At 37.0% G+C, this 12,755-nt stretch overlaps 3 protein-coding genes across 3 annotated transcripts; all 3 read right to left on the bottom strand.

Moving 5' to 3' along the window:
* Positions 1-1,552: 1,552 nt before the first annotated feature.
* LOC122276847 (protein FAR-RED IMPAIRED RESPONSE 1-like) lies at positions 1,553-2,491 on the bottom strand. Its single transcript, XM_043086745.1, has 3 exons — positions 1,859-2,491; positions 1,737-1,778; positions 1,553-1,588 (listed from the first exon to the last, which is right to left on the bottom strand). Exons 1-3 carry the CDS (start codon positions 2,489-2,491, stop codon positions 1,553-1,555), a joined length of 711 nt encoding a protein of 236 aa, XP_042942679.1.
* Positions 2,492-2,674: 183 nt separating this feature from the next.
* LOC122276846 (protein FAR1-RELATED SEQUENCE 5-like) lies at positions 2,675-3,808 on the bottom strand. The gene has a single exon (XM_043086744.1). The coding sequence runs from the start codon at positions 3,806-3,808 to the stop codon at positions 2,675-2,677; it is 1,134 nt and encodes a 377-aa protein (XP_042942678.1).
* Positions 3,809-6,629: 2,821 nt separating this feature from the next.
* On the bottom strand, positions 6,630-12,755 carry LOC122276132 (urease accessory protein G). Its single transcript, XM_043085629.1, has 6 exons — positions 12,239-12,755; positions 11,078-11,138; positions 7,869-8,070; positions 7,282-7,403; positions 7,048-7,152; positions 6,630-6,898 (listed from the first exon to the last, which is right to left on the bottom strand). Exons 1-6 carry the CDS (start codon positions 12,526-12,528, stop codon positions 6,815-6,817), a joined length of 864 nt encoding a protein of 287 aa, XP_042941563.1. The 5' UTR covers positions 12,529-12,755; the 3' UTR covers positions 6,630-6,814.

The raw sequence follows: 12,755 nt of genomic DNA, 5'->3' as shown, positions 1-12,755 counted from the left end.
CCACCTTCTAACTAACATGTATTTTATAGTACTTTGTATCCTGAACTATCAAAATTCATATACTGAACCTTCTAACTACCGTTAACTATCAAATAGATATTTTCGTTAAGATTTGTTGGTTACGATTGTACCATGTAGTTTGTGTCAGTTTTGTTAGGTTGCGATGCTGAACGCTGGAGGGAGTAAGTATATTTTTCCCAATAAATATTTATGTCAATGAAGTGAATGCTTGTTTCTTCTTTTATTGGCATACACTCTTAGATTAACTACATATTATTACTAAACACATCCATGCATAGACACCATATATATAAGGGATTGAACTACATCTTATTGCTACCAATTCATCTCATGTTGTCAGATTATGCTTTCACTACACTCCTACCAACTTTCATTTTTTTTTACATAATAATATTTTACATAATTAACTGCTTTAGGCATATAGCAGGGCAGCACTACACAGTTTCAATTGAGAGTTTTTGTTCTTGATACGCAATGTCTTCTTCATCGAATTCTTCGAATTATGCTCCAAAATGTTTATGCGGAGAGATGGCACGCCTAAAGTTATCGAAAACACCAATAAATCCGATGCGACCTTTTTATTCCTGTCCAAATTATAATAGAGAGGTAAACACTAATTAGTCTTGTTTGTGCAAACATTCTTGTATTAATTATAATTTGTCACACTAATTAGATGTTTGCTGTAGGGAAGGCCCTACTGCAAGTACTTTTTATGGGCAGATATTGAAGTAGAAAATGAAGACAAAGTTATCTGCGAAAGAGAACATCCCTTCCAAAAGAGAGATGAAGAACTCCAAAAAAAAGAGGAAGAACTCCAAAAGAAAAAAAAAAACTCCAAAAGAAAGAGGAAGAACTCAAACAGTGGGAGGAATATCTCCAAAAGTGGGAGGACAATTTGAATGATCGAGACATAAATCGTACACGCATACGATCCTGCATGTATTGGGGACTTGCAATTCTAATATTTTGTTGTTGGATAGGATCAAGAACAGTTAAAAATTAAGTATCTTTGTATCAAACTATGTAATGTTGTTACGTAGGTTGTAATAGATAGGTTTACAACCTTTATGAATATTGTAATATTCAAACCCATCAGTTGTGTATGGAACTTTGTGAACCTGTGATATCCTATCAGTTATTATAAGTGTTATGCTTTTAGACAATTTGGATTGCCATCTTTTCAATACTAAAAGTGAGGAAATTATCTCATGTTAAAACTTTTCTCTACCAATCTCATGAACATTACGATCCTGTAATAATTTGAGAATGAGGAAACATATCTCAATACACAGAGTTTAAAATGGTTATAATATCCATGATTGTGCAATACATATCGATTTAAAATGGTTGCAATATCCAAGCTTCCATAATACATATCGATTTAAAATGTCAATAAATATCCAAGCTTCTTCAATACACCAACGTCATAACACTACACCAAGTTTACAAGAATACAAAATAGAGAGGGCTCAGATCTTATTAATAGCTTTTGGCGCAACAGTCTAAGCACAGCAGTCTTACATGTCTTTCATCAATTATCGAGAGGGCCATGAGATACGATGTTCACCTGCAAGTAGGGTAAAATATGGCAAAGTAAAAAATCATGCAAAACTTGGACTCTCAGGGATGATGGATTTAATATTTTCCTGAGAAATAACACTTTGTTGTGTAGCAGATATTTGCGAAACACCTTGTGGTGTGCCATGCAGTATTACCTCATCTGTGGGGTTTAAGACATCTTCCGTATGTGATGTTGCCTACATTGAAATACATAAACAAATTATATAAGTAAAAGATAAATGCGTTAAAACAAAATGACATTATTTAAATTGCCTACGCTTTTTCTTTGGCGCTTGCTACCAGCCTTTTTGTTTTTGGTTTGCAGCTTCTCTATTATAGGTTGTCTCCTCTTTGATGGGGGCCTCCCTTTGCCTCTAACAACACGAGGACTCAACACTTTTTTCGAACTACCAGTTTCAGCATAAATGGAAGTATGAGTGCTTGCAACTGTGGCCTGAGGCTTTGATTTGGTGTAAATTGAATTCATTGCCTTTAGCTTCTCTGTCATGTCCAGGGAATTATCTTCGCTTTCACATGCATTTGTAGCTACTTCGTAACATAATTTTATCAAACCAGAGTACCGACTAGCTTTACCATTCAAGTCATCATAACTGCTGCGAATGAGAGCATATCTATGTTTAATGTCCTTCCTCCACCTCTCCATAATGTATTTTTCTGGCAACTCTTGGACATCTCTTGCGGCAAAAATAGAAAGAATGTGCCTACATATAATTCCTCTCATCTCAAATAGTCCACACATGCACTTTGCCTCACACTCTTCTTCATTGAAGTACGCCTGCAAAGTTGACTTCTTGATGCCATCTTCAACTTCTCTTTGGTCATTAACTTGATACGTAGTAATTGCCCCTTCTGTTTTTATGATAACACAGTGAGAGTAGATAATCCCCATTACTTCTGATTGCATTTTCTTAAATTTGGAATTTGTGTACACTGTTTGAAATTTTTTCTCCATGGGCAAATGAGATATACAAGGGACTATACAATTAAATGAATGGAAATCCGCTGCCATCTCATTCTCTACTTTCTTCATCAGTGCATTGTCGAATTGATCTACGAATTCTTTCAATGTAGTTCATGAATGTACATATCCATCAAAAAAGGCATTCATGCTCTCACTTCTCTGAGTTGTGCTCATCCCAGCCCAAAATGTATTTTTCAGGTATACCGGAACCCAATACGTGCGCTCACTATAGAGACTCTGAAGCCAGACATTTTCATGCAATTTGTAAGTGTCAATAAACACCTCCCAAGACTTCTCAAACTCGTCAGAAGTCAGAGAATCATACACACATCGTTGCAATGCACTTTTCAAACCACACTTAAATTCAGCATGTGAGCTCAACTTCTCTGGCAGTTTTCTCATTATGTGCCACAAACAGTATCTATGCCGGGTATTTGGAAAAACTATTGCAATAGCATTTTTCATAGCTCTGTCTTGATCAGTGATGATAGCTTTTGGTGCTCTCCCATCCATACACTTCAACCAAGTGTCAAATAACCAGACAAATGTTTCAGTATTTTCACTTGATATCAAGCCTGCTCCCAAAAGTATTGACTGTCCATGGTGGTTCACACCCACAAACGGGGCAAATGACATGCCATATCTATTTGTTAGGTATATTGTATCAAATGTTACAACATCCCCAAAAGACTCATATGCCACTCTGCTGCGTGCATCGGCCCAAAAGACGTTTTTTAATCGACCATCGTCATCCAAATCCATCGATGAGTAAAACCCATCATTCTTATACTGCATCCTCTCAAAATAACCACGAAGTGCACCTCCTTTGCCAAGTCTAAGGTGTCGAGCCTTATCAATATAATTCCTTGCATCTTTTTCAATAAATGGAAGTTTCTCAAAGCCACCAGCCTCAACAACCAATGCGTTAAAACTTTTGGACATACCAATGCCTGCTTTGTCATTAATATCTAACTGCCTCTTCACGGAATCATCAATTGCACGATTACATCTAAAAAATCTTGCCTTTTGTGGACTTAACCCATGATTGTGCACATTATAGACAGTAGTTATGCGTAAGACACCATCAACCAAACTTGCATTAATTCTCGCCTTACAATCAGTTTTCGTTGTCGGGCGTGGTTTAGAAAGGTTGGTAATACGTTTCCTTGTCTTACCACCACGAGCACAACCAACTGTTACATATCGAACAGTTCCATATTCTTCTCTTTTACTTCTTTGGGTCATTATGCTGAATCCAGCCTGTCTCCCATATTACTTGTAGTAATAAATGAGTTCTTTCTCAGTTTTAAAAAACATCCCCGGTGTTGGTTCTAAAACTCCATCATCATCATTTCTTGGCGTTGGCTCTGAAACCCCATCATCATCATTTCCCGACATTGGTTCTGAAACCCCATCATCATTATATGCCGGTGTTGGCTCTAATACCACATCAACATCATCATTCTCCAGCACTACCTCCTCATCATTTCTAACATTTGGGGTATCCATATCTATTGTTTTCATCAAAAAAAGCGGTCGCCTAGTAGATGTGCATTCTTCCCCTTTCTCCATCAACAATAATTTTGATATATTTAAGCACAACACAACATAAAAGTAAAAAAAAAAAATTAAATAGGCAATATGAAAATAACATAAAGAAAAGATATATAAAAGCATGATGGAGTAGATATATTGATATATTTCTTCAAGTTTGTTGGGATAAAACATGTACATAATATTTTCTGACAACTTTAAAACTAGACTTCTGATCATGAACCCATGCATATTACTGACATTACCAATACACTATCCAAAGCAAAGATTATATGTGCACGCATGGTAATTAAATGAACTCCTTTATATATAACAAATTATATATATTTATATAATGGTGCTTAAATTATATATTTGATCAAAGCGTTTAATGAATTAATTAAATTTACATATTGTACTCCAAGAGTTTAATTAATGAAGAAGCTAGGTAACTTTTCAAAGTTAGCAGCTGATATGCAATATATATTAAATGGCCATTATATGGCCCAATAGGTTTTAACTTTTATTTTTTCTTGATCCCTTGAGGTGGATTAATGCTTGATCTTTGGGGGGACGGGAAAAAGTTGGAAAGGAGGGAGAGATCAGGGAGGTAGATGAAAGGGGGGTGGGTAGTCTGTTGTTTTTTGGATAGGCTTGAAATGAACAAAAACAGGTACACAAAGCACACGCATACTGGACTGAAATCAAATGAATTTAGAGCAGTAAAAATCAGCACACCAGCACACGCATACTGGACTGAAATCAAATGAATTTAGAGCAGTAAAAATCAGCACACCAGCACACGCATATTGGACTGAAATCAAATGAATTTAGAGCAGTAAAAATCAGCACACGCATACTAAATTGTCATCAAATGAATTTAGAGCAGTAAAAATCAGCACACGCATACTAAAAATCAGTTCAGTATGCATCAAATAAATGCCTTCAAAACAAGAAGAAATTTGATAAATTCCAACCAAGACCAGGCACACACATACTAAACTGAAAGGCACAAGCAATAATATTTAGAACAGCAAAAATCAAATGAATGCCTTCAACAAAGAAGAATCGAAAGTTGATAAATTCCTCAAAAACACCAGGTACACGCATACTGAACTGAAAGGCACAAGCAATAATATTTAGAGCAACAAAAATCAAATGAATGCCTTCAAAACAAGAAGAAAGTTGATAAATTCCAACCAAGACCAGGTACACTCACTGAACTGAAAGGCACAAGCAGTAACTCATATTTAGAGCAGCAAAAATCAAATGAATGCCTTCAAAACAAGATTTTAGTTCTTACTCGAAAATTCCAACCAAGACCCAGTAAAATTTACCTTGAACGAAGTCTTCGGCAGCTTCGTTGTGGCGTCTCTCGATGGTGGAGGGGACGTCGATGGTAGAGGAGATTTGGGGGGAACGCACGACAGGGAGGGGAATATATTTGCTATATTTGAAATGTGTGAAAAGATTTAGGTTGTAGAAGGAGGGTAATTTAGTCTATTCATATTTGAAAGTATGGATAATTTTGTCATTTTCGTCATGGGACTGCAATACAGTCCATTTAAAAGGCCTGCATATAGCACGACTCTTTAGATAAAAGACATAAATTTTCGTTCCTTTAATGTGATATCTCCCCTTCACTTCTTTTTCGGATACGTCCCCTTCACTTCTTTCTTGTTATTCTTGATTTTCTTCTCTTTATCAACTTCATCTCTTTATTATCAAAAATATAAAAAACTTCATCTCTTGTTGCACTGGACGGGGAGATCCCTCTCTCCTCTCCAACACTCCCACTTCATTTCCCTCCATATATTCTCATGCTTGTTATGATCTTGAAAGTTGAAAATTTAATCAAATTAGTATCCAACAATTCTAGTACTTTTGAATCAATAATTAAATATTTAACAATTGATATAAGATCATGGACCATGTCGAGTTTAAGTCACAGTGGGGGCAACTATAAGCTAGTTTAAAATGTCTTAATATTATGAAGGACATAGTGTTAAATCATTAAATACTAATATATGAGTGAAACCGCCAAAAGAAAAAAGACTACCACCGGATTAGTATGGATAGAGTGGACCGCAGTGAACATCAGATTCAGAAGCATGATAGAATGTTATGATCCTTGGAGTTCAAAATTTACCAAATTAATATTTAAGAGTCCTAAGGCTTTTGAATCAATGATTGAATCTTTAACACATTTGCTCATTTTTCATCGAATCTTTCCAATTCAATCACCTCCATGAGAGGTTTTTTTCTTCAGTTCAATGGCACTCTGGGTATTCCTCGTCCGAAGCATTTGGTTTTTTATGTGTCCATGCGCCGTCTAGCTCAGCTTCCACCTTTGTAGTTCTACTAAATTTGTAGTTTGACAAGAGTTTCAACAACCCTTGACCAAAACACTTGGATGCTTCGAATTGCAGTTTAGAATCACCTTGCAATTGGTCCTACTTTCCACATTAGTGTTGCCTCTCACACTCCTCTCCCATAGTCACGAGAGCAAATTGCCATAGCCCCCCAACCCAAATTAGAAACACCCATTTATAAGGGGGGCGAATATAAATTAGTATCTAGATATTCATTATTAAGAAGACATGGAAACGAAGTCGTGAGTATTCCCTAATGCAGTCACACAGGCATTGAAAAAGTTACCCAATACAATAGCGACTTGAGATACAAAATACAAACTGAACCAACTTCCCGAAATGGAAGTCAGTGAAGATTCTTTCCGGTCGCTGCTCCCCAGGCCTGTAGTATGTGGTTCACTATCTCCTCTACACCAAGTCCATGCTTCACCTGCACATATAAATCACATGCATCATGAACAAGGCAAATTGTGCAATACCAACAGAACAAACTTTATTTTGATAGGTGATACCAATAAGGCAAACTTGCATCATGTTTTCGTCAACCAAAAGAAATAAGAAAAACGTACTCAACCTGACCTGAGCAAAGACAAATGGCCCTCCATCACGCATTCGAAGTGCATCACGTTCCATGACAGTTAAATCAGCTCCAACTGCTGGTGCAAGGTCAGTCTTGTTTATTACCTGCAATCCAAAACAATTGACTCATTTCCATTAGACTCCCCAAGTTCTTTATGTTTATAAAGATTGATAATTGACAGTAAACGGGTGTCACAGCCAAAGCAGCAGTTATGAATTTAAGAAAACACTTACAAGGAGATCAGCTTGGGTGATACCAGGGCCACCTTTCCGAGGAATTTTATCACCACCAGATACATCTATTATATAGATGATATAGTCAGCCAGTTCTCTACTGAAGTTGGCAGCTAAATTATCTGCATCAACACAAATTCAAGAGAATATTGAACCTTTTCTCATTGAAACTTAATTCCACAAGCGTTAACATACGATAGGTGCTTGCCATGGAAGCATTTTTTTTACAATTGTGTTTTGAAACAGAAACGTTCTTTTAGAAACAGATCCTGAACTAATTAGTGTAAATTTTTAATGAAATTAGAGCAACTAACTTGTACCCTCTTTCTTAAGGGGCATCAAGTATGCATCATGTTTTCACTAAAAGAGAAAAAAAACTGCCCAACTTTATCATTGCTGCTCTTCTCCCACTAATTAAACTGCATCTCCATAAATGAAATCTTAAATCAAATTAATTCTACATTTTGATTCTCGTTCTGATATGACCATCATTGCCAGTTACTAACTTGTGACATGCTAATTTTAATATCAGTTTGCATCAACCAAAATTAAACTACCACCACATCAATCATCTTTTGTAAAGTTACCTCCCCCAGATTCACAAAGAAGTATGTCTGCTTTGAACAAGTTAGAGAGCTCCTCAAGAGGACCAAGATTAATGCTTATGTCTTCACGGATTGCAGCATGTGGACATCCCCCAGTTTCGACAGCACGTATCCTTTCTTCAGGAAGTGCTCCATGTTTTACCAAGAACTCACCATCTTCTTTTGTGAATATATCATTTGTCACCTGAAAAATTACAATTTCAAAATCAGAAGATAAAAGGTTTAAATTTCTTTTCTTCCTCATGTATCTTATCTTATAGAAGAAACGTAATAAATTAACTAGTTGTGCGTGAAGAATATGAAAAACAGGCTCTAGCATGGGCTCAGTGATATCAAACTTCAAGATTAGACCATCTTATCCTTCTGTATGAATACTATAGGAGACTTTTAAAAGGGATGTGTATGTTCTCATGGAGTTTGGAACAAGCAAAACAGATTCAAAATTTTTCAGAAAATTTTAATGCACTCCTCTGAATCCCTGGGTGCACAATCTCCCTCGGCAATGAGGTTCTTGCAAGTGCACTACGGATCCCCTAATCCGATGGCTCCTAGAGATTATTTGAATCAAAAGGAATTTGAACCTTAGACCTGAGGGAGCATATCCCCAAGCCCAAGGACTTTACCACTTGAGCCAACCCCAAGGAGTTAAGGTCAATGACATGTTATGGCTAAGCAAAAGTTAGCCTCACAAAGCTGGAATCTTGCTTGCAACTGCATGCTCAAGTCTTTTATGTATATAAATAAATAAATAAATAAAAACCGGCAGCATATTATTTTGGACACACCCATATCCAAAACAGGTTGAATGAGTTGATGACAGGTAAAATACCCTCTGCCCTTCCATGACCAAATATAGAGGGAAGTCCAAAGCTAAATATTCTAGGCTGTATTTTACTTTTAAAAAAGTACAACACAGCCTAGAAAGAGATTAAATAAATCAAGAGGGTGCTGCTACTCAACCCCCTGAATTTGCCCCCTCAAAGTTACCATTAGTACAATTGCACTTTTTTTTTTTTTTTTCCAATTTTCTTTCAAATATTTTTTAAACATCTTTAACCATTAAGAGAAAAAAAAAAAAAAATACACACCTTCACTAATAGTCACTTCCTTAACTATTAAGTAAAAAAAAAAATTTGAAATATCCAAGCGGCGAGCGGTAAGTTTGACGGGGCAAATTCATGGGACCAAGTATCATTTTCCAAATCAAGATTTATGTCTAGGATCTGTAGAGATGGAAGTAGGGGGCTGTGCGGGGTGTCTTTCTAATAAGATTTGGTTGCATCCTGAGAATATGGGCAAGTACAGTTTCCTCCCTCAAATTATTTCTTTTTTATAAGTAAACGGTAGTATTAATAATAATAGGCATAGCCCAAGTACACAAGAAGGTATACAAGAGGTAAAACCTATCTAGGTGGCTATAGTAGTCACTAGAAACTCGTGTACATTTAGGCCATTAAAGTCTATACCTAGAGACCACAGAAATAAAGTGCTGAAAAATAAGATACAAAGCTCCTCAGTTGTCCTCTCCTTATCTTCAAATGTTCGTTCATTTCGCTCTTGCCAAATGCACCACATAATGCAGATAGGTACCATCTTCCACATAGCTTTGATATGTAGATCTCCCCTCGGCATCGCCCAACTAGCTAATAATTCAACTACTGACTTCGCCATCACCCAATTTAACCCTACTCGACGGAATACTTCACACCACAAGACTCTAGCTGTCTCACAATTTAACCCTCAAATTATAGGGTGTCTTTCATTTTGCATCCTGAACTATCAAATTACCCAAAACTGACAACTAGCACATTCGTCCAATTCTACCCTTAATAGATGACAATTAGTGACATGGCACAATCTCGACGCTTGGGTCTCAACGTAGGGTGTGCACTTCAAAGTTTTGGTAGTTTGGTGGCACAATATGTATATTTTGACGGTTTAGGGTTGTAAAGCCCCAATGAAAGGCCTAAGCCACATGACCTATACTCCAAAAAGACTAGTGAATGATACAATTGTAGTTCCAGAACCTTCTAAAGAGCAAGAACTTCTCTTTCCCAAACAATATGGGATCCCATACACCACCTACCATTTTTCTTTTATAGGTAAATGATAGTATTAATAGGCATAGGCATAGCCCACCTACCCTTATCCTTATCATATGGGATATCACAATCTCCCTCCCTTAAATTCCCGACGTCCTCACTGGGCCTGTTCTTCATAGATGGCACGGCTCAAGTCCCACATTTTTTGTTAGGATATGCTCTGCTACTATTTGTAACACCCTAATGGAAATCCCAAACTACATTACCTATACTCCAAAAAGACTAGTCAATAATATAATTGGAGCTCCATTGGAACCTTATAAAGAGCAAGAACTTTTCCTTCCCAAGCAATGTGGGATCCTACACACCACCTACCCTTATCATATGAGGTATCATAGGGGTGTAAAATGAAAAACGCCCTCTAGTTTGAGGATGGAAATTGAATTTTCCCCCAAGTAACTCTACATGAAGGTATAAATTGCCTCACATAGGTGTTCAAACACAGAATCTACAGAGGTACAGAATATACAAACATTATGTATCTATTTATGTGCATGATTGTGTCTAGAAACAATTTTTTATTTTATTTTATTATATAAGTAACATCTAGAAACAAATGATGAGAAATTATTATAGTTCAGTCCAAAGAAGCACCACTAAAACCAGAAATGCAGATCCCCTTTGTGTGAGTTGTATGCCTATTTATATCTTTGCAAACATCAACCACTGTGCAAGGTTCTACTATTAGGTTCCAGAGAAACTTCAAACACCCAGAAATGGAGAGAGACTCAAAATAGAGAAAGTTATCACATAGGCTTAGTAAGAACAAACAACATACGCATACTCATCTGCTGATTAATGTTGTAAGATATATCAGATTAATAGTTTCTATACTGCTATGAACAAAAGAAAGATGCATTCTTTATCCTTTCTTCCCCTTTCTTTCTTCGTTTTCGCTCAGGTTTGTCTGTTAATGGTTTGGTTAAGCAGAGAAAAGAGCTAAAGTTGGGCTTATAAAAGGTGATTTTTAAACTCCTCCAAATGAGAGTGGCAATTATCGAGTCCAAATTGTAGGAATATAAATAACTTTGAACGGAGGAAAAAGAGAAGAAATTTAAAAAATAAAATAAAATCAGAATTTCTACTTACTGCAGCAAGACTGTACTTATCCCGCAATACTTTGCAAAGAGCCAGCATTAAAGCTGTTTTCCTGTAAGGCATGAAACAGCGTTCCATCAACACCCATTTATGAGTTGGATTCAGACTAGAAATGCAGAATACATAAATGAAACAAAGTGGATCTACTAGAAAGGGGGGGAGGGAGAGGGGGCGGGGGAGCAAACATCTTTATTTTCCCTTCTGGTCATCCATGTTTACGTTTCAAGAGAATAACAGATATGAGGAAGCAAGTCATAATAACAATAACAAGAAACAAACAAAGTTCAAAATAGCACAACTGTAAGAAACCTTGGAGCCTAGATGATATATATATATATATTCTTTTATAATTTTTTAAAGTAAGTTTATTAAAGGGGCGTAACCCAAGTATGTGTATGCAATGGGAAACACCCAACTAGAGGGATGAGGATTGAAAGATAATTCACTACAAATAAGGATGTTTATAGAATATACTACAAAATAGGATCGGAATTAAATTTGATTACTAAGTCCCTACTTTTTAAACAGTTGAGCATATCCAAGAAAGAATTCTGAGGGGAGGGAGAAAAATCCTTCTTGATGAATTCAGAAGAAAAATTTGAATAAATGAGTTCCCAAAATGGCTACCAGTATCAACAAACACCGACTTAAAAAGACATATAAGTACACATCCGTGTGAATTTAAATCCCCCCGCCCCCCTCCCAAAGTACACATCCATCGTTGTCATTGGCACCATCCATTGATCACCATAAACATAAAAGACGAAGGACTATAGCTCCCTCGCAAAAAGGCAACGAAGCAGAAACTTTCAAAACATTCACTACTATTTTACACATGCAGCTCCAATCAACTAGGAACATTGTTTGTATAAGGTTATCAGCGGTTGAGATTTTACCCAAAGTAGCCCTCCAAGCAAAAGACTCGTCTTTTAAAAGAAATTTACTGTACCGAGTACTCTTCCAAGGAAACTATCCCCATATGAATCCGACTTTTACATAAAAGAATAGGGAACTTAAGATTTGTGTGATATTAGAATCAATCATTTCCGCGTCTTTGAAGAAAATACTAATAGTGATCCAACGGTGATTGGGAATGTTGATAATAATGTAAAGAAACTAACATATGGAACATTGAAGGGAGAAAGGAGATACCCAGTACCAACTGGGCCACCGATGCCAACAGTGAAAGCCCTCTCACTGAAATCCCTGGTGACAAGTGGCGGAGCTCTTCTGCTGAAATAGCCTGGGGAGTATATGGGTTCATGCGAGTGCGGTGCCAGTCCATCATGGCTATGGTACACCTTACCATCGGGGCCGACCCATGACTTTGTTGTTGAATCCCCATGAGTGTGATCGTGAACTTGATGATGGTCGTGGTCTTCGTGGTGATGATGATGGTCGTGGTCGTGGTCGTGATGATGGTCGTCGGAATGGGAAGCCATTGTGACTGTAGTCTGCAAAGGTTTACCAAGCAGTGTGAGGATAAGGAAGAGACGACCCTGTATCAGGAACAAGGAGATGATGTCTGATTAAATCATTTATATTTCTTGATATCTGTGCAAACGGTGTATTTTTTAGTCGCCGAGCCCGAGCTTCACAGCTGAACAGTTATTGATTGGCTGGCTAGCGGCCTTGCCCTTCAATTGCTGAAGTAAAGTGTACCATTCCT

This window comes from Carya illinoinensis, chromosome 9, assembly GCF_018687715.1.
Source record: "Carya illinoinensis cultivar Pawnee chromosome 9, C.illinoinensisPawnee_v1, whole genome shotgun sequence".
Classification (NCBI taxonomy): Eukaryota; Viridiplantae; Streptophyta; class Magnoliopsida; order Fagales; family Juglandaceae; genus Carya; species Carya illinoinensis.
Note: the sequence above shows the minus strand (reverse complement) of the source record. Positions and strands in the feature narration are given on the sequence as shown.

Bases quoted from the DNA above. Each gene is read 5' to 3' on its own strand.
- LOC122276847 (XM_043086745.1), bottom strand. From the start codon at position 2,491: ATGGGGATTATCTACTCTCACTGTGTTATCATAAAAACAGAAGGGGCA. The intron at 1,779-1,858 runs GTAGGCAATTTA...ATTTCAATGTAG, and splicing joins GCAAGCGCCAAAGAAAAAGC to GCAACATCACATACGGAAGA. The intron at 1,589-1,736 runs GTAATACTGCAT...CCCTACTTGCAG, and splicing joins TCTTAAACCCCACAGATGAG to GTGAACATCGTATCTCATGG.
- LOC122276846 (XM_043086744.1), bottom strand. From the start codon at position 3,808: ATGACCCAAAGAAGTAAAAGAGAAGAATATGGAACTGTTCGATATGTA.
- LOC122276132 (XM_043085629.1), bottom strand. From the start codon at position 12,528: ATGGCTTCCCATTCCGACGACCATCATCACGACCACGACCACGACCAT. The intron at 8,071-11,077 runs GTAAGTAGAAAT...GTAATTTTTCAG, and splicing joins ATAAGTACAGTCTTGCTGCA to GTGACAAATGATATATTCAC. The intron at 7,404-7,868 runs GTAACTTTACAA...GTGTTGATGCAG, and splicing joins TCTTTGTGAATCTGGGGGAG to ATAATTTAGCTGCCAACTTC.